At 44.7% G+C, this 23551-nt stretch overlaps 1 protein-coding gene across 2 annotated transcripts in view; it reads left to right on the top strand.

Moving 5' to 3' along the window:
* Nucleotides 1-23551, top strand: part of MCM3AP (minichromosome maintenance complex component 3 associated protein) — a 61622-nt gene that overhangs the window by 15837 nt on the left and 22234 nt on the right. For both annotated transcript variants that reach the window (XM_072738489.1, XM_072738488.1), the window contains exons 10-16: nucleotides 1214-1376; nucleotides 2977-3137; nucleotides 3967-4208; nucleotides 4524-4753; nucleotides 5638-5738; nucleotides 10053-10184; nucleotides 10554-10667. In XM_072738489.1, the coding sequence (XP_072594590.1) occupies nucleotides 1214-1376; nucleotides 2977-3137; nucleotides 3967-4208; nucleotides 4524-4753; nucleotides 5638-5738; nucleotides 10053-10184; nucleotides 10554-10667 (1143 nt within the window). The remainder of the gene's footprint in view (nucleotides 1-1213; nucleotides 1377-2976; nucleotides 3138-3966; nucleotides 4209-4523; nucleotides 4754-5637; nucleotides 5739-10052; nucleotides 10185-10553; nucleotides 10668-23551) is intronic.

Consider the following 23551-nt stretch of genomic DNA (forward strand, 5'->3'; position numbering starts at 1 on the left):
AAGACTGCCTTACATATGCTAAAGCTGGTTTTTTTAGCTTACTGTTTTCCCTGAGGACCTTGTTAGTGATAGTCTAAATGTGTCACTGATTTTTAGTTCTAAAATTAAATCTTGGAGATAACCTAGTTATAAAAAGGGGTTTGCAGTCTTTTTTTAATATATGATAGGTATCTCCCTATATGTTTTTCATTTTTTAAAGCTTTTATTTATTTATCATTAGAGCGTGAGCATGGGTGTGCATGCTCTCACAGTCGGGCAAGGGAAGGGGCAGAGGGAAAAGGAGAAGCAGACTTCCCACTGAGCAGGGAGCCCGACATGGGGCTCGATCCCAGGACCTTGAGAGCATGACCTGAGCCGAGGGCAGATGCTTCACCCTCTGAGCCACCCAAGTGCCCATCTCTCTTTTTAAATTTTATTTATTAGAACTGGCAAGCAGAGGGAGGGGCAGAGGGAGAGAATCTCCAGCGACTCCCTGCTGTGCGCGGAGCCCCTCGTGTGGCTCAGTCTCATGACCCTGAGATCGTGATCTGAGCTGAAACCAAGGGTCAGGTGCTTAACCAGCTGAGCCACTCAGGTGCCCTGATAGACATCTCTTGTGAGTGATTCAGTCAACTATGTTTATTTATAAAGCAACACAGAGTTAAATTTTTTTAGATGTCGTCCTCATGAAAAACAGCTGGCGGTCATTTGGCATTAAAGTTATTATTTGATAATCCTTAAATTGTTGCTTGAATTTATCATTTAAAAAAAATTTTTTTTAAGGATTTTATTTATTTACTCATGAGAGACAGAGGCAGAGACACAGGCAGAGGGAGAAGCAGGCTCCCTGTGAGGAGCCTGACATGGAACTCAATCCCAGGACCCCGGGGTCACATCCTGAGCGGAAGGCAGACGCTCAACCCCTGAGCCACCCAGGGGCCCTATTTACCATCTTTTTAGACAGCCCTATTGTTCCAATCCAACCCAAGACTGACTGCTTTGAAGTTAGTAAACTGAATAGAATGTCACATCTATTTTCATGGATATTTTGTCTAAATAAAAATAAAATTAGGGGCGCCTGGATGGCTCTGTCCGACTGGGTCTTGGCTCAGATCTTGATCTCAGGGTAATGAGTTCAAGCCTCATGTTGGGCTGCTCGCTAGGCCTGGAGCCTAAATTAAAACAAACGGAAAAGAAAAAAAATTCTAATCCCTTTGTCTTCTTTAATTGACAGAGAAGTACAACAGTTCCATCCTGCTGTTAGAAATTCCTCTGAAGTGAAATTTGCTGTTCAGGCCTTTGCTGCACTGAACAGTAATAATTTTGTGAGATTTTTCAAACTGGTCCAGTCGGCTTCTTACCTGAATGCTTGTCTTTTACACTGTTACTTCAATCAGGTGAGTAACACGGCTGTACTTACAGAATTGGCAGGGAGCGGATCGTGACTGGTATTTAAGTGCTTCTCTATTCCAAGGACGGCAGGTCCCAGGCTGACCCCGTGCAGGCCTCGCAGCAGCCCCCGAGGGCTGCTGGCGTGACCTTGTTTCCCGGGGCCCGGCTCCATGGACAACTGACAGAAAGGGCTGTGCGATGGAAAATACTCTGTTTAGATCAGAGAAATCTATGATTTGAGCTCAGCACTGTCACTTTCCATAGAAACAAAGAAACCAAAAATTGCACATACAAAATCCCTGACTTAAGCATTTTTAGTGTTGCTAGTCTAAAATATTGGAGAGTAAACTGATGACACTGATTTGGTTTCAGTAACCATCTTAAGGGCCCGCTCCTTGTCGAGTATGGTGCTGTGCCTTGGGGTTGCACACCCAGGGAAGACCCACGTCTTCCCTGGTGCTTCACGCAGAGTGTGAGTGTCTGGTCTCAGAATTCCCCACGTCAGGTCTTCAACCCTGGCCCCCTGACCGTGCACACACCGTGCTGCCCCCAGCTGGGTGGGCAGGAGGCTGCTGGGGTGGGAGGGGTCTTAGGACCTGGTTCTGTGACTCTTTGGTTGCACATCAAGTCCTCTGGTAAACAGGGACTGAGTTCACGGTCGTCACCCAGACAGGGTCCCCTGTAGACTTGTTTGTTGTCCTGACAGTTGCCAACAGCACTGAAATTCTGGAACAAATGGAAAGATTTTTAACAACATCTGTTTGGAGAACACTGTACATTCAACAAGTAAAACTGATAGTTAATATTTTCAAAATTATTTGTCTAATGTTATTAGACTGTTGACCATTTGTATCTGTTTTAATAACTTGAAACAAAAAAAACATCTAATGGCTTTTTCTTTAGAGGAAGAGCGTTTGATGTGATCCGACAGGCTCCGTTCTTGCTCAGTCCACCTGTTGTGCTGCTTCCTGTCCCTCCAGCCCCAGAACACTCCTGCCCAGGGCCTTTGCACTTGCTTTGCTCGCTGCTGTTCTCTCCCATCGTAGAGCACTGTGGTGCTCATCTTCAGGTCGTGGCTTGGCTGCCCTGTCCTCAGCAGGCCCACCCTGCCCACCCGGCCTCCTCCTCTGCCTTCCTGTGTTGCACTGTCACCATTCAGTGTGCTGCGTATTTCATGGGTTCCTGTTGTTCACTGTTGGTTTCTCCCTAACATGCCAGTTGTGGGGCAGGGAGTCTGCTTTGTTCATTGCTGTGTGCTCAGCGCTAACACCACCAGGTGAGGAGTAAATACTCGGTACACACGTTAGAATTACACGCAGGTGCACAGCTGACCTGCATGTCTGCCGGCGCATGGTTTGCCCTCGAGGCTTTCTTTAGAATGAAGCCTTCGTGGCCTCGCGTTGCTGTGTCCAGACCGCCTGCTTCACGCGCGTTCCTGTGCATCTCCCGCTGGGCCGGTGCCTTGATCGCTAAGCCTGGGCCCCTTCACACCAGATTGCTTTCCAGAGGGACCGCACGACAGCAGGTCAACTGACCCCCTCGTGGCATTTTGTGGTCACGGGATGACTCGCCCTTAATGCTGCTGTGGTTTGGCTTCCCCTTCAGATCCGCAAAGACGCTCTCCGAGCACTCAACATCGCGTACACCGTGAGCACGCAGCGCTCCACCGTCTTTCCCCTGGATGGCGTGGTGCGCATGCTGCTCTTCAGAGACTGTGAAGAGGCCACAGACTTCCTGAACTACTATGGTCTCACCGTCTCTGACGGGTAAGAGTGGGGGGGTGGTGTGGGATCTCTCTTTGTTTTTTTTTTTTCTCTTTTAACTGAGATAAAGGGATGGGAAGTGCCAGCTCCATGCCAGACTCCAGAGAGGGCCCATTCCACGTGCTGCCCCCCTGGGACGCAGGCACACACGGCGAGGCTCGGAATGGCTGGGGAGCATCCCTAGGTGACACACGGCTCGTTAGCGGATTGGCATTCAGACCTGTTTGTTTGCGATTCTAAAGTCCTGCTTTTCCCAGGTTACTGAAGGAACTAAAGGCAGAGGTTAGGGTCTGCCTTATTGTTTCTCTTGGATGACTTCTGCTGACCAGTGACTCCCACGGCCCACCAGGGGCCCGCTAGGCCACGGGCCTCTCTGCTGCTCACAGTCAGTGTTTTGAACCTGATGCCACCCGTGGACCTCTTCCCAGAGGCCCCTACCGTGCACCGTGTCTTGTTCCGAGCTGCTGTCTCTCCAGCCCTTCCCTCATTGGCAGCGCCTTCCCGCCTGCTTCCTGCAGGCCTGTCCTTAACAGAAACACGCAGCTCTGGGATGAGACGGAGCCGGTGGGGGTGTGGTCCACCTGTGCCCGCGTGCAAGCAGGCCGGGAGGCTCCCGTGTCACAGGCAGACGTCCAGGCTGGCCGAGGTGGGGACTGCGGGCTGGGCTGCCAGGTTGGCCCGTACTGCCTCCCTCTTCATTTACGTGTGGTTGTGCGGTGCCCTCACCCCCGTGTGGGGACGGGGCTTCTAGCACGGCTGCTGGGTGCCAACAAGGTGCAGGTTGGCTTCTCACCGACGTAACGCTTCTCTGGGTTCCCTGTGGTCTGCGTAGCTGCGTTGAGCTGAACCGGTCCTCGTTCCTGGAACCAGAGGGCTTATCCAAAGCCAGGAAGTCGGTGTTCATCACCAGGAAGCTGAGCGTGTCAGTTGGGGAAATCGTGAACGGAGGACCACTGCCCCCCATCCCTCGTCATACTCCCGTGTGCAGCTTCAACTCCCAGAACAAGTACATCGGGGAGAGCCTGGCTGCGGAGCTGTCTGTGGGCATCCCGAGACCCAGCGTGGACGCCGGAGGTGAGGAGCTGCAGCTGTGCGGGGAGCTAGTGTTGCCCCTGCAGGAGGCCTCCCTGCTGGCGGGAGCATCCGTCTTATTTGAAGGTGGGGTGGCTGGGTATTGACTCGGGGCTCAGGTATTTCTCCCTCTCAGGTATTTCTTCCTGGCCTTGGATAAGCCTCCCGAGTGGCTCCCTGAGGTCACAATGCTTGGTTCCCGTGGGTGAAGCACACGCTGTCCCCTGTGACCTTGCTCGGGAGGGTGGCCAGTTCTTAGGCTGGCTGTGGGTGCCGGGGGCTTGTCCTGAGTGCCTGTCCTTGCCTGTCCCCTTCCAGGTGGGGGGAAAGGAGAGGCATGTGGTGCAGAGGCAGATGTCCTGCCGCCCGCTCTCCTCCAGCAGCCTCTTGCTGTGCCCGCGCCCATACCAGCTTCTCTGCCTCACCTCCCGGCACCGGCCCCGAGCACAGCGCCTAGCCTCTTCCAGGCCCCTGGGCAGTCCCCCACGCAGCCCCCCGTGCAGCCCGAGTTGCTTCCTCCAAGGCCTGTACCTGCGTACTCTGATGCGGTAAGGCGCCCTTCGTGCACGGGTCACCAGCCGGGGTGCCTCCATCGTTCTGAAGGGTGCCTGGGGCCCCCAGCTTGCTGTCTGCGTCTGTGGGAAAGGGCTTCGGCTCAGGCTTTGGAGAAGGCGTGGGAGGGTTTTTATGGACCTGGGGTGGGGGCTGCAGGGAGTGGTCCTGGCGCTGGGGGCTCTGCAGCCCTGTGGTCTCTGGAGCACCCCTGGCCTGTGGAGTAGGCTGTTGCCTGCTGTCCCAGGAGGGGCCCAAGGAGAGGACCTGCCCGCCGTCGCGCAGCTGCAGGTGGCAGAGCTGGGCCGACCCCCCAGGCTCCGTTCCGCGCGCCCGGCTTCGTCACAGTCGCAGGACATCAGTTCAGGGCTTCTGTGCCTATGCCGTCTCGTGCCCCCGTTGCGTCTGCTCACATGCAGCTGGGGACGTGTTGACTTGGGACGCCTGGGGTCTGCAGCACCCAGTGCCCGCTGTTGGGGTTGAGCAGAGCCTGTCGACCACATAGGTGGTAGGATTGCGCCCACCACCCTGCTGCTCGGGCAGGTGCTGAGGGGACGTGAAGAACGGCTGGAGAAACGAGCATGTTTGATGCGATGTGGCGGGTGTGCTGGGCGGGCGGTGGGCAGGCAGCGGGCTTGCCCTGGCCTCCGGGAGGCTTCTCCGTTCATCAGCCGGAAAGCCTTCCAGAAGCAGCATGGCTGATTCCCACGTGAGGACTGTCGGGGCCCTCAGACAGCTTGCGAGCGATGTTTGCCCCAGGGCGGGGGCTGCCCCAGGCCACCTCGGGTCCTGTGCAGGGCTCGGGGCCCTCGGGCTGTAAGGCCGGGTGGACTGAGGCCGAGTCTCCCTGCCACGCCTGATCCCTCTGACCTCTCCTCAGGACCTGGCTCAGGTGGTGGATGAGCTCATCCAGGAGGTCCTGCAGAGGGACTGTGAGGAGGTTGGCGCCGCCGGGGCGGCCTTCGCCACAACAGCCCTGGGGTGAGTGCCGTGCCCCTCCGCTCTGAAGCTGCCCGCCCGCCGGGCCCCCGTCCCTCCGTTTCTCCCCGTGGAGCTGCTCGGTCTCGGGCAGGACGCACCTGCCCTTGGTGCAGCCTTAGCTGTGCTGGCGCTCCTGACCTCGGTCGCTGGCAGGAGTTTCTGCAGGTGTGCGCCTTTTGAGCAAGGTTGGGTTTGTTAGAGTTCTAAAGTAAGGCCTATTTTTCCTTAAACTTTAAATATGCCTTTACAATCTAGTGAAGTAACAATTTATTCTCTATTGAATATTAGAAACACTTTTATGTGATCTTGGATTAAATTTTACTTTAGAAATTTAACAGATTAAAAAAAAAAAAGAAATTTAACAGATTAAATCCTTTTAAACATTCAACATCAATTGTGTTTTATACCATGATGAAATTTCTTTAGAGATTTCAAGTTATATTTATAATATAAATCTCATGTTTCTAATATTTTAGATATCTAGTCTTCATAAATTTAATAGTCAAAACTTTTCTAAGACTTAAGCGACTTCTATAAAGTTAAGTAAAGCTAATTGATTTAGTAAATCAGATTATCTTAAGAATTTCAGACATGTAAAATCCTATTACACATGAAATCACGCAATGATTAAAAGGTATTTTTTTACCCAAAAGTGCAGATGCCTCAAAAGGATTAAGGTTATTGATAGGCTTGATTCATTTTCTTATACTGGACTCCTACCTTTAGTTTGAACTAAAAACAAATAGGATTTCATTGGCTTTGTTTTATTGTGATAAAATGTGCATAACAAAGTTAACCACCTTAATCATTTTTAAGCACACAATTCAGTGGCATTTAAGTGTGTTAACCATATTGTGTATCCCTCATCACTATTTCCAAAATTTTTCATCCCAAACTGTAGCCATTCAGCAATAATATCCCATTCTCCTCTCTCCGCAGCTCCTGTTAACTTCTATTCTGTTTTATGACTTTATGATTTTGTCTCTTTTACACGCCTCACATGAGAGACATCGTAAGAGTATTTGTCCTTTTGTGTCTGGCTTATTTTAGATACAAAAACGTCTTCAAGTTCATCTATAGTAGCACAAATCAGCGTTTCCTTCCTTTTTATGGCTGAATAACACTCCCTTGAAGTATACAGTTGACTCTTGGGGTGTTGACGCCCTGTGCAGTCGAAAATCTGAGTTTAACTTTTGACTCCCCAAAATCTCAACTGCTTATAACCTACTATTGACTGGAAGCTTTACTGATAACAGTTAGTAGTTGATTAACACGCATCGTGTTTGTTGTATATATCAGTAAAGTAAGCTAGAGAGAAGAAATTGTTAATAAAATCGTAAAGGAAAGAAAGTCCACTTACCGTGGTGTTGGTGTCAGGGGACCCGTGCGGTTCAAAGCGTGCTGTTCAAGGATCACGTGTATCAACACACATATACGTGTATATGTACCACATTTTGCTTATATGTCTGTTGATGGACACTGGTTTTTTTTTTTCCCCCTTTTGACTACTGCGAATAATGCTGTTAGGAACACTGGTTTACCAATAACTATTTGAGTCTCTGCTTTCAGTTCTTGTGGGCATATGCCTAGAAGTGGAATTACTGGATTATATGATCTTTTGTGTGTGTGTGTGTGTGTGTGTGTGTGTGTGTGTGTGTGTGTGTGTATGATTTTATTTATTCATGAGAGACACACAGAGAGAGAGGCAGGAAGGTGGTGCTAAACCGCTGAGCCACTGGGCTGCCTCTTTTTTATATTTTTTGAAAAACTGCCAAACGCTTTTCCACAGTGGCTACACCATTTTGTATTCCCGCCATCAGCACACAAGGGTTCCATTTTCTCTGCATCGTTGCCAGCACACAGTATCATTTAAAAACTTTTGTAGTAATCATCATCGTGGGTGCAAAGTGGTATCTCGTAGTTTGCATCTCCCTGATGAGTAACGACGTTAAGCATGTTTTCATGTGCTTGCCCTTTGTGTATCTTCTTTGGAGAAATCTATATTCAAGTCCTTTGCCCATTTTTGAATTGTTTTTTTTATTGTTGAGTTTGTAGGAGTTCTTTTATTTTCTGAATGTTAGTCCCTTTTTAGATACATGATTTGCAAACATTTTTTCCTATTCTGCTTGGGAGTGCCTTTTTGTTTAGATTGCCTTTTCACTCTCTTGATCGTGTTCTAAGGTGCACGAAAGTTTTAAATTTTATGCAGTTCATTTTATTGAATTTTTCTTTTGTTGCCTGTGCTTTTCAGTTTCATATTCAAGAAATTGCTAAATCCAACAATATGAATATTTTCCCATATTTCCTTCTAAGAATTTTATAGTTTTAAGTCTTTAAGTTTAGGTCTTTGACGTACGTTGGTTTCATTTTCATATACGGTATAAGATACAGATGCAACAGCATTCTTTTGTATATATTCTCTGTATTTTAAAATGACTGTCTTTTCCTCTTTGAATGGTCGTGACACCCTTGTTGGAAATCAACTGGCCATATGTGAGGGCTTCTTTCTTTCTTTCTTTCTTTCTTTCTTTCTTTCTTTCTTTCTTTCTTTCTCTCTCTCTCTCTCTCTCTCTCTCTCCCTCTTTCTTTCTTTCTTTCTTTCTTTCTTTCTTTCTTTCTTTCTTTCTTTCTTTCTTTCTTTTTAAAGATTTATTTATTTATTCATGACAGAGACAGAGACACAGAGAGAGAGATGGAGGCAGAGACACAGGCAGAGGGAGAAGCAGGCTCCATGCAGGGAGCCTGATGTGGGACTTGATCCTGGGTCTCCAGGATCACGCCCTGGGCCGAAGGCAGGTGCTAAACCGATGAGCCACCCAGGGATCCCTGTGAGGGTTTCTTTTTTGGATTCTCTGTTCTACTCTTTTGGTCCATATTGTCTATTTTTATGCCAGTTCCACATTGTTTTGATTACTGTACTTATGTAGTAAATTGAGGTTTGTTTGTTTTTTAAGATTTTTATTTATTTATGACTGACAGAGAGAGAGGCAGAGATACAGTCAGAGGGAGAAGCAGGCTCCATACACAGAGCCTGACATGGGACTCGATCCTGGGACTCCAGGATCATGCCCTGGGGTAAAGGCAGATGCTCAACTGCTGAGCCTCCCGGCTGCCCCTCAGTTCTAATAGGTTTTGAGTGGACTTCCTAGGATTTTCTGTATATAAGGTCACGTCCTTAGTGAATAGATAGATAATAGTTTTTTTTTCTTTTGTACTTTGGATATTTTTTATTTTTCTGTAATGTCCAATATGGTATTGAATAGAAGCAGCAAATAGGGCATCCTTGTCTTGTTCTTGATCTTAAAGGAAAAGCTTTCAGCCCTTCACATCTGACTACGGTGTTAGCTGTGGGTGTATCACGTATTCATTTATATTCATGTGCAGGCTTTATCATGTTGAGGAAATTCTGTTTCTACTTTTTTTTTTGAAAATTTTTATCATGAAATGGGACTGAATTTTGTTACATGCTCTTTCTGCATTACTTGGGATGATCATGTGAGTTTTTTCCCTTCAGTTTATTAATATGTTTGTATTACATTGGTTTTCATTTGTTGAATTATCCTTTCATTCCAGGACTAGATCCCACTTGGTAATTTTATATAATCCTTTAAATATGTTGCTGAACTTTGGTTTGTTAGTATTTTGTTGAGGATTTTTATAACAATATTCTTAAGGGATATTGATCTGTAGTTTTCTAATAGTGTCTTTGTCTGGTTTTGGTATCCAATCAGGGCAATGCTAGTCTCACAGAAGTGTAGAGAATGTTTCTTCTCTTCAGATTTTTAGAAGAGTTTGAGAAGGGTTGGTGTTCTTCCATAAGTATTCAATATAATTTATCGGTAGAGCCATCTGGTTCTGGATTTTTCCTTATCAGGAGAGGTTTTTGAATACTGAGTCAAGGGATCCCTGGGTGGCGCAGCGGTTTGGCGCTTGCCTTTGGCCCGGGGTGCGATCCTGGAGACCCGGGATCGAATCCCACGTCGGGCTCCCGGTGCATGGAGCCTGCTTCTCCCTCTGCCTGTGTCTCTGCCTCTCTCTCTCTCTCTCTGTGACTATCATAAATAAATTTAAAAAAAAAAAAAAAAAAAAAAATTGAATACTGAGTCAATTTCCTCACAAGTTATAGGTGTATTCAGATTGTCTCTTTCTACAGGAGTCAGTTGTAATAGATTGTATGTTTTTAACCATGAGTTTAATTTTTATGCTAAAGACCAAATATGTATTTTTTTCCATGCTGATATTAGAAATGTAGTTATGCAGCTTGCTTGGATTGTATTTATCTATTTAGAATGATGCCCACTTTTCTCTGCCTAGCGTTTCCAATGCTGCTATGGAGGAGCTATTAACAGCTGCAACCACAGGTATTTTGAGGCACATTGCAGCTGAAGAAGTCTCTAAGGAAAGGGAGCGAAAGGAGGAGGAGAGGCGGCAGGCTGAAGAGGAGAGGTGAGTGTGCCTTGTGCGTGTGAGACAGCGTCGGAAGGTATGGACACAGGACAGAACCCACCCTGGCCTGGATGCTCCTACCGTTGTCCACTGCACTGGCCTCAGCCCTGGTTCACCTGCGCCCCGTGCGCGCAGCCCAGGGGGTGGGTGGGCGTCCCGAGGTCACAGCCACCTTGTGCACAGCAGCCTTCCCTCCCGGCTGGCGTTGAGGGGAAGGTGTGGCAGGGAAGCTGGGGTGTGTGGCCGTGTGGCTGTCTGGTCGGGTCAGAGGAGTGGGCTTGCCGGCTGAGGCAGCCCCACTCACATCCCCACTTGCGAAGTCAGGAGAGTGCCGTCCCTTCAAAGTGACCCTTGTGCTTTTACTCGTAGGTTGAAACAAGAGCGAGAACTGGTGTTAAGTGAGCTGAGCCAGGGCCTGGCTGCAGAGCTCACAGAGCTGGTGGTGACGGAATGTGTGAGAGAGACCTGCTCCCAAGAGTTGAAGTAAGTCGAGTGCCGGTGTCCTGGAGCTGAGGGTGTGGGGTGGTGGGACGGTTAGGGTTGTTGAGGCACCGTGGCCAGGCTGCCGCGGTTCACGCCAGCCGTGTTGCACGCTGACAAGGAGCATGTCTTGGAGCGGCCAACCATAAGATGGCGTCCCTGTGCTGGAGCCGTGTTGCGTCCAGAGAGGGCCTCGCTTCCGTGCCCAGCGCCGCCACCGGCCCTGCGCTGGCTCTGGGAGGTGTCCGTCAGCAGGACGATTCGTGGTAGCCCTCTGCGTGCCGAGTTAGCCACTGTCAGTTTTTCTCAAGTAGAAGGTCCTTTCTTGCTTCGTACGTTAAAAGATTTCTCTGAATTCTTTCATTTAAGAACTTTATTAACTTATTTTTTTAAATTGAAGTCTAATTCACATGCAGTGTTATATTAGGTTCAGGTGTACAGCATATTGATTTGAAAGTCCTATATATAGATTCATTGCTCACCAAGGTAAGTGTAGTCACCACCTGTCACCATACAACATTATTACAGTATTTATTATTTAAAATATTTTATTTATTTATTCATGAGGGGGGGCGGGGCAGAGACACAGGCAGAGGGAGAAGCAGGCTCCACGCAGGGAGCCCGGCGCAGTACTCGATCCCTGGTCTCCAGGATCACGCCCTGGGCTGAATGAAGGGGCGCCAAACCGCTGAGCCACCCGGGCTGCCCCAGTATTTATTATTCACTGTATTCCCTGTGTTGTTCTTGTCATCTCTGTGACGTATTTATTTTGTGATTGGAAGTTTGTACTTCTTAATTAATCTCCATCTGTTTCACTCATGCCCCCACCTGCCTGCCTCTGGCAACCACCAGCTCTCTGTATTTAAGAGTCTGTTTTTGTTTGTTCCTTTGTTCTGTGTTTTAGGTTCCACATAAAAGTGAAATAAGGTATTTGTCTTTCTCTGACTTAGTTCACTTAGCACATTATTCTCTACATCTATCCATGGGGTTGCAAGTGGCAAGATCTCATTCTTGTTTGATGGCTGAGTAGTATTTTTACACACCTACACACACCCATGCCCACACCCACCCACACCCGTATCTTTGTTTATGTGTCTCTGGATACTTAGGTTGCTTCCACATCTTGATGATTGTAAGTAATGCTGTTATAAACATATGGGTGCAGATGTCTTTTCAAATTAGCGTTTTCAGTTTCATCGGGTTAATAAGTACGCAGTAGTAGAATTACCGGATCATAAGGTATTTTAAGTTTTATTTTTATTTTTATTTTTTTTAAAATTTTTATTTATTTATGATAGTCACACACAGAGAGAGAGAGAGAGAGAGGCAGAGACACAGGCAGAGGGAGAAGCAGGCTCCATGCACCGGGAGCGCGACGAGGGATTCGATCCCGGGTCTTCAGGATCGCGCCCTGGGCCAAAGGCAGGCGCCAAACCACTGCGCCACCCAGGGATCCCTTATTTTAAGTTTTAGTTTTTTCAGGAGCCTCTAAACTGTTTTCCACAACGGTTGTACTAATTTACGTTGCCACCAGCAGTACACAAGGGTTCCCTTTTCTCCACATCCTGGTCAATATCATTATTTCTTGTCTTTTTGATTCTAGCCACCTGACTGGTATGAGGTGGTATCTCATTTATGGTTTTGATTCACATTTCCTTGATGACTAGTGTGATGTTGAGCATCTTTTCATGTGTCTGTTGGCCGTATATATGTCTTCTTTCGAGAAATGCCTATTCAGGTCCCCTGCCTGTTTTTAATTGGATTTTTTTTTTATGTTATGTAAGTTCTTAATATATTTTGGATATTAATCTTGTATTGGATAGATCATTTGTGGATATCTTCTCCCATTCAGTGGGTTGCCTTTTTGTTTTGCTGATGGTTTCCTTTACTGTGCAAAAGCTTTTTATTTTGGTATAATCTTAGTAGCTTGTTTTTGCTTTTGTTTGCTTGGCCTGAGGAGATTTATTCATAAATAGGTTGTGAAGGATGATGTCCGAGAGTTACTGCCTGTGTTTTCATTTAGGGGTGTTAAGGTTTTAGGTCTCACATTTAGGTCTTTAATCCATTTTGAGTTTCTTTGTTTGTGTGGTGTGAGAAAGTGGTCTAGTTTCATTCCCATGCATGTAGCTGTCCAGTTTTCCCTACAGCATTTGTTGAAAACTATCTTTTTCCGCTGTATACTCCTACCTCCTTTGTTTATAGACAATTGACCGTATAGGAATGGGCCCTCTATCCTATTCCATTAATCCCTGTGTCTCTTTTTGTGCCAGTACCATATATTTTGATTACTGTAGTTTTGTAGTATATTATGAAATTTGGGATTGTGATACTTTCAATTTTGTTATTCTTTCTCAAGATTGCTTTGACTATTCAAGGTCTTTGTGGTTCCATACAGATTTTAGGATTATTTGTTTTTATCTGTGAAAAGTGCTGTTGGTGTTTTGATAGGGATTGTATCGAATCTGTACATTCCTTTATAGTATAGACATTTAAACGGTATTAATTCTTTCAACCCATGAGCATGAAATACCTTTCCATTTGTTTGTGTCATCTTCAGTTTCTTTAATCAGTGTTGTATAGTTTTCAGAGTATAGGTCTTATACTTCCTTGATTATTTTTTTTTTAATTAATTTTTATTGGTGTTCAATTTACCAACATACAGAAAAACACCCAGTGGTCATCCCGTCAAGTGTCCGCCTCAGTGCCCGTCACCCATTCCCCTCCACCCCCCGCCCTCCTCCCCATCCACCACCCCTAGTTCGTTTCCCAGAGTTAGGAGTCTTTATGTTCTGTCTCCCTTCCTGATATTTCCCAACACTTCTTTTCCCTTCCTTTATAGTCCCTTTCACTATTATTTATATTCCCCAAATGAATGAGAACATACACTGTTTGTCCTTCTCCGATTGACTTATTTCACTCAGCATAATACCCTCCAGTTCCATCCACGTTGAAGCAAATGGTGGGTATTTGTCATCTCTAATGGCTGAGTAATATTCCATTGTATACATAAACCACATCTTCTTTATCCATTCATCTTTCGATGGACACCGAGGCTCCTTCCACAGTTTGGCTATTGTGGACATTGCTGCTAGAAACATCGGGGTGCAGGTGTCCCGACGTTTCATTGCATCTGAATCTTTGGGGTAAATCCCCAACAGTGCAATTGCTGGGTCGTAGGGCAGGTCTATTTTTAACTCTTTGAGGAACCTCCACACAGTTTTCCAGAGTGGCTGCACCAGTTCACATTCCCACCAACAGTGTAAGAGGGTTCCCTTTTCTCCGCATCCTCTCCAACATTTGTGGTTTCCTGCCTTGTTAATTTTCCCCATTCTCACTGGTGTGAGGTGGGATCTCATTGTGGTTTTGATTTGTATTTCCCTGATGGCCAGTGATGAGGAGCATTTTCCCATGTGCATGTTGGCCATGTCCATGTCTTCCTCTGTGAGATTTCTCTTCATGTCTTTTGCCCATTTCATGATTGGATTGTTTGTTTCTTTGGTGTTGAGTTTAATAAGTTCTTTATAGATTTTGGAAACTAGCCCTTTATCTGATATGTCATTTGCAAATATCTTCTCCCATTCTGTAGGTTGTCTTTTAGCTTTGTTGACTGTATCCTTTGCTGTGCAAAAGCTTCTTATCTTGATGAAGTCCCAATAGTTCATTTTTGCTTTTGTTTCTTTTGCCTTTGTGGATGTATCTTGCAAGAAGTTACTGTGGCCGAGTTCAAAAAGGGTGTTGCCTGTGTTCTCCTCTAGGATTTTGATGGAATCTTGTCTCACATTTAGATCTCTCATCCATTTTGAGTTTATCTTTGTGTATGGTGAAAGAGAGTGGTCCAGTTTCATTCTTCTGCATGTGGATGTCCAGTTTTCCCAACACCATTTATTGAAGAGACTGTCTTTCTTCCAGTGGATAGTCTTTCCTCCTTTATCGAATATTAGATGACCGTACATTTCAGGGTCCACTTCTGGGTTCTCTATTCTGTTCCATTGATCTATGTGTCTGTTTTTGTGCCAGTACCACACTGTCTTGATGACCACAGCTTTGTAGTACAATCTGAAATCTGGCATTGTGATGCCCCCAGCTATGGTTTTCTTTTTTAAAATTCCCCTGGCTATTCAGGGTCTTTTCTGATTCCACACAAATCTTAAAATAATTTGTTCTAACTCTCTGAAGAAAGTCCATGGTATTTTGATAGGGATTGCATTAAACGTGTAAATTGCCCTGGGTAACATTGACATTTTTACAATATTAATTCTTCCAATCCATGAGCATGGAATATTTTTCCATCTCTTTGTGTCTTCCTCAATTTCTTTCAGAAGTGTTCTATAGTTTTTAGGGTATAGATCCTTCACCTCTTTGGTTAGGTTTATTCCTAGGTATCTTATGCTTTTGGGTGCAATTGTAAATGGGATTGACTCCTTAATTTCTCTTTCTTCAGTCTCATTGTTGGTGTATAGAAATGCCATTGATTTCTGGGCATTGATTTTGTATCCTGCCACACTGCCAAATTGCTGTATGAGTTCTAGCAATCTTGGGGTGCAGGCTTTTGGGTTTTCTATGTAGAGTATCATGTCATCGGCGAAGAGGGAGAGTTTGACTTCTTCTTTCCCAATTTGAATGCCTTTAATGTCTTTTTGTTGCCTGATTGCTGAGGCGAGGACTTCCAGAACTATGTTGAAGAGCAGTGGTGAGAGTGGACATCCCTGTCTTATTCCTGATCTTAGGGGAAAGGCTCCCAGTGCTTCCCCATTGAGAATGATATTTGCTGTGGGCTTTTCGTAAATGGCTTTTAAGATGTCGAGGAAAGTTCCCTCTATCCCAACACTCTGAAGGGTTTTGATCAGGAATGGATGCTGTATTTTGTCAAATGCTTTCTCTGCATCTAATGAGAGGATCATATGGTTCTTGGTTTTTCTCTTGCTGATATGATGAATCACATTGATGGTTTACGAGTGTTGAACCAGCCTTGTGTCCCGGGGATAAATCCTACTTGGTCATGGTGAATAATTTTCTTAATGTGCTTTTGGATCCTTTTGGCTAGTATCTTGTTGAGAATTTTTGCATCCATGTTCATCAGGGATATTGGTCTGTAATCCTCCTTTTTGGTGGGGTCTTTGGTTTCGGAATTAAGGTGATGCTGGCCTCATAGAACGAATTTGGAAGACTCCATCTCTTTCTATCTTTTCAAACAGCTTTAGTAGAATAGGTATGATTTCTTCTTTAACGTTTGATAGAATTCCCCTGGGAAGCCATCTGGCCCTGCACTCTTGTGTCTTGGGAGGTTTTTGATGACTGCTTCAATTTCCTCCCTGGTTATTGGCCTGTTCAGGTTTTCTATTTCTTCCTGCTCCAGTTTTGGTAGTTTGTGGCTTTCCAGGAATGCATCCATTTCTTCTAGATTTCCTAATTTATTGGCGTACAGCTGTTCATAATATGTTTTTAAAATCGTTTGTATTTCCTTGGTGTTGGTAGTGATCTCTCCTTTCTCATTCATGATTTTATTAATTTGAGTCTTCTCTCTCTTCTTTTTAATAAGGTTGGCTAATGGTTTATCTATCTTATTAATTCTTTCAAAGAACCAACTCCTGGTTCTGTTGATCTGTTCCACAGTTCTTTTGGTCTCGATTTCATTTAGTTCTGCTCGAATTTTAATTAACTGTCTTCTGCTGGGGGTGGGGTCCATTTGCTGCTTTTTCTCTAGTTCCTTTATGTGTAAGGTGAGCTTTTGTATTTGAGTTCTTTCCAGTTTTTGAATGGATGCTTGTATTGCGATGTATTTCCCCCTCAGGACTGCTTTTGCTACATCCCAAAGGTTTTGAACGGTTGTATCTTCATTCTCATTAGTTTCCATGAATCTTTTTAATTCTTCCTTAATTTCCTGGTTGACCTTTTCATCTTTTAGCAGGATGGTCCTTAACCTCCACGTGTTTGTGGTCCTTCCAAACTTCTTGTTGTGATTAAGTTCTAATTTCAAGGCATTATGGTCTGAGAATATACAGGGGACTATCCCGATCTTTTGGTATCGGTTCAGACCCGATTTGTGAGCCAGTATGTGGTCTATTCTGGAGAAAGTTCCATGTGCACTTGAGAAGAATGTGTATTCAGTTGAGTTTGGATGTAAAGTTCTGTAGATATCTGTGAAATCCATCTGGTCCAGTGTATCATTTAAAGCTCTCGTTTCTTTGGAGATGTTGTGCTTAGAAGACCTATCGAGGGTAGAAAGAGCTAGATTGAAGTCACCAAGTATAAGTGTATTATAATCAAAGTATTTCTTCAGTTTGGTTATTAATTGGTTTAAATATTTGGCAGCTCCCACATTCGGGGCATATATATTGAGGATTGTTAAGTCCTCTTGTTGGATAGATCCCTTGAGTATGAGATAGTGTCCCTCTTCATCTCTCACTATAGTCTTCAGGGTAAATTTTAATTTATCTGATATAAGGATGGCAACCCCTGCTTTCTTTTGAGGACCATTTGAATGGTAAATGGTTCTCCAACCTTTTATTTTCAGGTTGTAGGTGTCCTTCTGTCTAAAATGAGTCTCTTGTAGACAGCAAATAGATGGGTCCTGCTTTTTTATCCAGTCTGAAACCCTGCGCCTTTTGATGGGGTCATTAAGCCCGTTCACGTTCAGAGTTACTATTGATAGATATGAGTTTAGTGTCATCATATCTATTCAGTCCTTGTTTTTGTGGATTGTTCCACTGAACTTCTTCTTAAAGGGGAATTTTAAGAGTCCCCCTTAAAATTTCTTGCAGAGCTGGTTTGGAGGTCACATATTCTTTCAGTTCCTGCCTGTCTTGGAAGCTCTTTATCTCTCCTTCCATTTTGAATGAGAGCCTTGCTGGATAAAGTATTCTTGGTTGCATGTTCTTCTCACTTAGGACCCTGAATATATCCTGCCAGCCCTTTCTGGCCTGCCAGGTCTCTGTGGAGAGGTCTGCTGTTACCCTAATATTCCTCCCCATCAAAGTCAGGGACTTTTTTTCTCTTGCTGCTTTAAGGATCTTCTCCTTATCTTTGGAATTTGCAAGCTTCACTATTAAATGTCGAGGTGTTGAACGGTTTTTGTTGATTTTAGGGGGGGATCTCTCTATTTCCTGGATCTGAATGCCTGTTTCCCTTCCCAGATTTGGAAAGTTTTCAGCTAGGATTTGTTCAAATACATATTCTGGCCCTCTGGCCCTTTCTGCGCCCTCGGGAACCCCAATTAAACGTAGGTTTTTCTTCCTCAGGCTGTCATTTATCTCCCTTAATCTATCCTCATGGTCTTTTAATTGCCTGTCTCTTTTTTCCTCAGTTTCCCTCTTTGCCATCAACTTGTCTTCTATGTCATTCACTCGTTCTTCCACCTCGTTAAGCCTCTTCTTCTACCTCGTTAAGCCTCATTGTTAGGACTTCTAGCTTGGATTGCATCTCATTTAATTGATTTTTAATTTCTGCCTGATTGGATCTAAATTCTGCAGTCATGAAGTCTCTTGAGTCCTTTATGGTTCTTTCTAGAGCCACCAGTAGCTGTATAATAGTGCTTCTGAATTGGCTTTCTGACATTGAATTGTAATCCAGATTTTGTAACTCTGTGGGAGAGAGGGCTGTTTCTGATTCTTTTTTTTGAGGTGAGGTCATTTTGCTCAGTGCAGAGTGGCCAAAAACAAGTTGTATTGGGAAAAGGAGAAAAAGAGAGAAGGAAAGAAAAGAGAAAAAGAAAAAAGAGAAAGAAGAAAAAGGGAAAAAAAAGAAAAAGAGAAAGAAAAAGAAAGGAGAAAAAAAAAAGTCATTTTGCTCAGTGCAGAGTGGCCAAAAACAAGTTGTATTGGGAAAAGGAGAAAAAGAGAGAGAAGGAAAGAAAAGAGAAAAAGAAAAAAGAGAAAGAAGAAAAAGGGAAAAAAAAGAAAAAGAGAAAGAAAAAGAAAGGAGAAAAAAAAAAGTCATTTTGCTCAGTGCAGAGTGGCCAAAAACAAGTTGTATTGGGAAAAGGAGAAAAAGAGAGAGAAGGAAAGAAAAGAGAAAAAGAAAAAAGAGAAAGAAGAAAAAAAGGAAAAAGAAGAAAAAGAAAGAAAGGAGAAAAAAAGGGGTGGGGTGGGGTCGGGGAAGCAATCAGAAATCAAGGAGAAAGAAAAAAAAAACACAAAACAAAACAAAAACAAAAAAACAAAAACAAAAAAAAACCCACGGGGGAGTATCTTCCGATTCTGTATACTTTAAGTCCCTTGACTTCCCCTGGAACTGGTCTGTCTCGCTGGTCTTCTGGGGGAGGGGCCTGCTGTGCTGATTCTCAGGTGTGAGCACTTGGGGGAGCTGCTCTGCCCCCTGCCTGGTGCAGGGCTCAGTGGGGGTTGTTCACCCCGTGAGGCCCCAGGAGGAACCACCACAGTGGCGGGGCCAGCTCTGCAGCCCTGGAGTCAGCTCCCGCAGTAGCTCCGGGGCTCTCCTTCTGCAGGGCCTGGAGGCTCCGGGGCGGGGCCGCTGATCTGCTCAGCTCGGGGCAGGAGCGTCCTCGCTGTCCTGGGCCCTCCCGGCCTCTGCCTGTCCCGGGGGAGCCCGGATCCCGGGCTGTGTCCCGCCGCCCTGTGCTCCCGGGCCTGCGCTGTTGGATTCGTGCTCCCGCCCCGCAGCCCCCTCCACGGAGCCGCTGCCCGAGCCCCTCTGAGCTGCTCCGGGTCCTGCCGTGTGCGCTGCAGCCCTTAGGGAGCTCGGCGCACTCTCCCGGGGCGCAGGTGCCTGTTAGTGTCCCAGGGAGCCCGAGGGCATCCCCGCCCTCCTGGGTCCTGCTCCAGCTCCCTGCGAGCCCCTTTCCGCCTGGGAAGGTTGGTGCAGCTCTTGCTCCTCTGGGACCAGGCTCTCCTGTCCTGGGGACACTCGCCCTGGCCTCAGCCCGGCTCCTCGCGGGGCACCTCCCCCTTGGAGGCCTTTTGTTTATTTCTTTTTCCCCGTCTTCCTACCTTGATAGAAGCGCGAACTCTTCTCACTGTAGCATTCCAGCTCGTCTCTTTAAATCTCAGGCCAAATTCGTAGATTTTCAGGATGATTTGAAGGTTTTCTAGGTAATTTGTTGGGGACAGGTGATTTGGGGACCCTACTCTTCCGCCGTCTTGCCCCTCCTCCACACTTCCTTGATTAAATTCAGTTTCTCTTTCTGCTACTTCGTTATTAGTGTATAGAAATGCAGCAAATTTCCATGTATGAATTTTGTGTCTTTGTAACTTTATTGAATTCATTTATCAGTTCTCGTAGTTTTTTGGTCGAGTCTTTAGGGTTTTCTTTTTTTCTTTTTTAAAGATTTATTTATTTATGATGGAGAGAGAGAGAGAGAGAGAGGCAAAGGGAGAAGCAGACTCCACACAGGGAGCCCGACGCGGGACTCGATCCCGAGACTCCAGGATTGTGCCCTGGGCCAAAGGCAGGCGCCAAACCGCTGAGGCACCCAGGGATCCCCCTAGGGTTTTCTATAGTTAGTATCACATTATCTGCAAAGGGTGACAGTTTTACTTCTTTCTTACCAATTTGGATTTCCTTATTTTTTTGTCTCACTGCTGTAGCTGGGACTTCCAGTACTATATTGGATAAAAGCGGTGAGAGTTGGGCATCCTTGATTTGTTAATGATCCTAGATGAAAAGGTCTCTCAGTCTTTCATTCACCATTAAATATGATGTTCACTGTGTGACCTGTATTATGTTGAGATATGTTCCTTCTATATGCACTTTGTTGATAGTTTTTATCATCAGTGGGGTTGTATTTTGTCAAATGCTTTTTAATTTTATCTATTGAGATGATCTTATGGTTTTTATCCTTTCTTTTGTTAACGTGGTGTGTCCTGTTGATTGATTTATGAATATTGAACCACCGTTGCATCGCTGGAATAAATCACACTTGATTGTGGAGAATCATTTTTCATGTATTGGTGAATTCAGTCTGCTAATATTTTGTTGAGGATCTTTGCATCCATGTTCATCAAGAATATTGGCCTGTATTTCTCTTTTTTTGTAGTATCTGTTTTTGTATCAGGATAATGCTGGCTTTGTAGAATGAATGTTTTTTTGGTTTTTTTTGTTTTTTTTTTGTTGTTTTTTTTATGATAGTCACACAGAGAGAGAGAGAGACAGGCAGAGACACAGGCAGAGGGAGAAGCAGGCTCCATGCACCGAGAGCCCGACGTGGGATTCGATGCCGGGTCTCCAGGATCGCGCCCTGGGCCAAAGGCAGGCGCCAAACCGCTGCGCCACCCAGGGATCCCTGTGGAATGAATGTTACTACATTTATAGACTGTTTTCCTCCCTCTTCTGTTTTTTGGAATAGTTTGAGAAAAGTAGTTATTAACTCTTATTTACGTATTTGATAGAATTTACCTGTGAAGCCATGTGGCCTGAACTTTTGTTTGTTGGGAGTTTTTTGATTACTGATTCCATTTCATTACTAGTAATCTGTTCAGATTTTCTATTTTTTTCCTGATTGAGTTTTAGAAGATTGTATGTTTCTAGGAATTTATCTACTTTTAGGTTGTCCAGTTTGTTGGCATATAATTTTTTATATTTTCTTACATCCTTTGTATTTCTTTTTTGTTTTTTAAGATTTATTTATTTATTCATGCGAGACACAGACTGAGAGAGAGAGGCAGAGACACAGGGAGAGGGAAAAGTAGGCTCCTTGCAGGGAGCCCTATGTGGAACTCGATCCCAGATCCTGGGATCATGACCTGAGCTGAAGGCAGGCACCCAACCACTGTAGCCACTCAGGCGTCCCTAACATTTCTATTTCTGTGATGTTTTTTTCTCTTCCATTTTTTTTTTTCAAAGATTTTATTTTTTATTTGAGATAGAGAGCACGAGCTGGGTGAGGGGCAGTGGAAGAAGCAGACTCCCCACTGAGCAAGGCAGGGTGGAGGCTAGAGACCCGGGGATCATGACCTGAGCCAAAGGCAGATGCTCAACCACTGAGCCACCCAGGCGCCTCTCCTTCTCAATTTCTTTTTTTTCTTTTTTTTTTTTTTTTAATTTTTTTTTAATTTATTTATGACAGTCACAGAAAGAGAGAGAGAGAGAGGCAGAGACATAGGCAGAGGGAGAAGCAGGCTCCATGCACCGGGAGCCCGACGTGGGATTCGATCCCGGGTCTCCAGGATCGCGCCCTGGGCCAAAGGCAGGCGCTAAACCATTGCGCCACCCAGGGATCCCTCCTTCTCAATTTCTAACGTAATTTCTTTGAGTCCTCTTTTTCTTGATGAGTCTGGCTAAAGGTTTTTCAGTTTTGTTTATCTTTACGAAAAACCAGCTGTTGGTTTTATTGATCTATTTTGTGTTTACTGTGTTTCATTTATTTCTGTTCTAATCTTTATTATTTCTTTCCTTCTCTAAGCTTTGTGTTTTGTTTTGTTTTCTAAAGATTTTATTTATTTATTTATTTATTCATTCAGGAGAGACACAGAGAGAGAGAGAGAGAGGCAGAGACACAGGCAGGGGGAGAAGCAGGTTCCCTGTGGGGAGCCTGATGCAGGACTTGATCCCAGTACCCCGGAATCTCGACCTGAGCCAAAGGCAGACACTCATCCAGTGAGCCACCCATGTGTCACTAAGCTTTGGGTTTTGTTTGTCCTTTTTTCCCCCCTAGGTCCTTTAGGTGTAAGGTTAGATTGTTTATTCGAGATTTTTCTTCTTGAGGTCGGCCTGTATCACTATAAATCTTCTTGGGACAGCTGTATCCCAAAGATTTTGGACTGCTGTATTTTCATTTTATTTGTCTCCCTGTATTTTTTAAATTTCTTATTTGATTTCTTGGTTGACCCATTTTTTTGTTTAGTAGCCTGTTGGTTAGCCCCCATTTATTTGGGTTCTTTTCATATTTTTTCTTTTAATTGGTTTTTTTGTTTCATATTCTTGTTGTTGGAAGAGATGCTTCCAACTGAAGCATGTGAACTGAAGAACTGATATGCTTTCAGTCTTCTTAAATTTATTGAGACTTATTCTGTGGCCTAAAAAGTGATCTGTCCTGGAGAGTGTTCCTTATGCACCTAAAAAAATCTGTATTCTGTTGTTTTTGGATGGAATATTCTATATATATCTGTTAGGCCCAACTGGTCTAATGTGTTGTTCAAAGTCACTGATTCCTTGTTGATTTTCTGTCTGGATAATCGATCCGTTGATGTGAATGTGGTGTTAAAGTCCTCTATCATTGCTGTTTTATGCCAGTTTCTCTTTTGTGTCTGTTAGTATTTGTTTTATGTTTTTAGGTGCCCCCATGTTGGGTACGTAGATATTGTTCCCTTTATCGTTATGTAGCGTACTTTTTGCCTCTTGCTATGGTCATTGTTTTAAAGTCTAGCTTGTCTGAGTATTGCTACCTTGGCTTTTATTCACTTCCATTTGCATGGTGTGTGTTTTCCACTCGTTCTTCACCGTCAGTCTGTATGTCTTTAGGTCTGAAGTGAGACTCCTGTAGGCAACACGTAGATGGATCTTGTTTTTTAATCCTTTCAGTCACCCTATGTGTTTCGATTTGAGCATCTACATTCAACGCAATTACTGATAGGTATGTGCTTATTACCCTTCTGTTCATCACTTTCTGGCTTTTTATAATTCTTCTCTGTTCCTTTCTTCTCTCTTCACATGGGGTTTGATGGCTTTCTGAAATAATATGCTTGGATTCCTTTCTATTTATTTTTTGTGTATTTATGATAGGTGTTTGGTCTGTAGTTTCCATGAGACTCATATAACATCTTATGTGTATAGTCAGTCTTCTGTATTAAGTTTATGGTCACTTAAGAACTTTATTGATTTCACCTCCAAGCCTCAGGGTAGAAAGAAGTTCAATATGCAGGGAAATCTGTGCTTGAGCTCCCTTGAGGTAGCCTTGGACCAGATGAGCTTTAGTAGCATAGAGCATAGATTCC

This window comes from Vulpes vulpes, chromosome 15, assembly GCF_048418805.1.
Source record: "Vulpes vulpes isolate BD-2025 chromosome 15, VulVul3, whole genome shotgun sequence".
In the NCBI taxonomy this organism is placed as follows: domain Eukaryota; kingdom Metazoa; phylum Chordata; class Mammalia; order Carnivora; family Canidae; genus Vulpes; species Vulpes vulpes.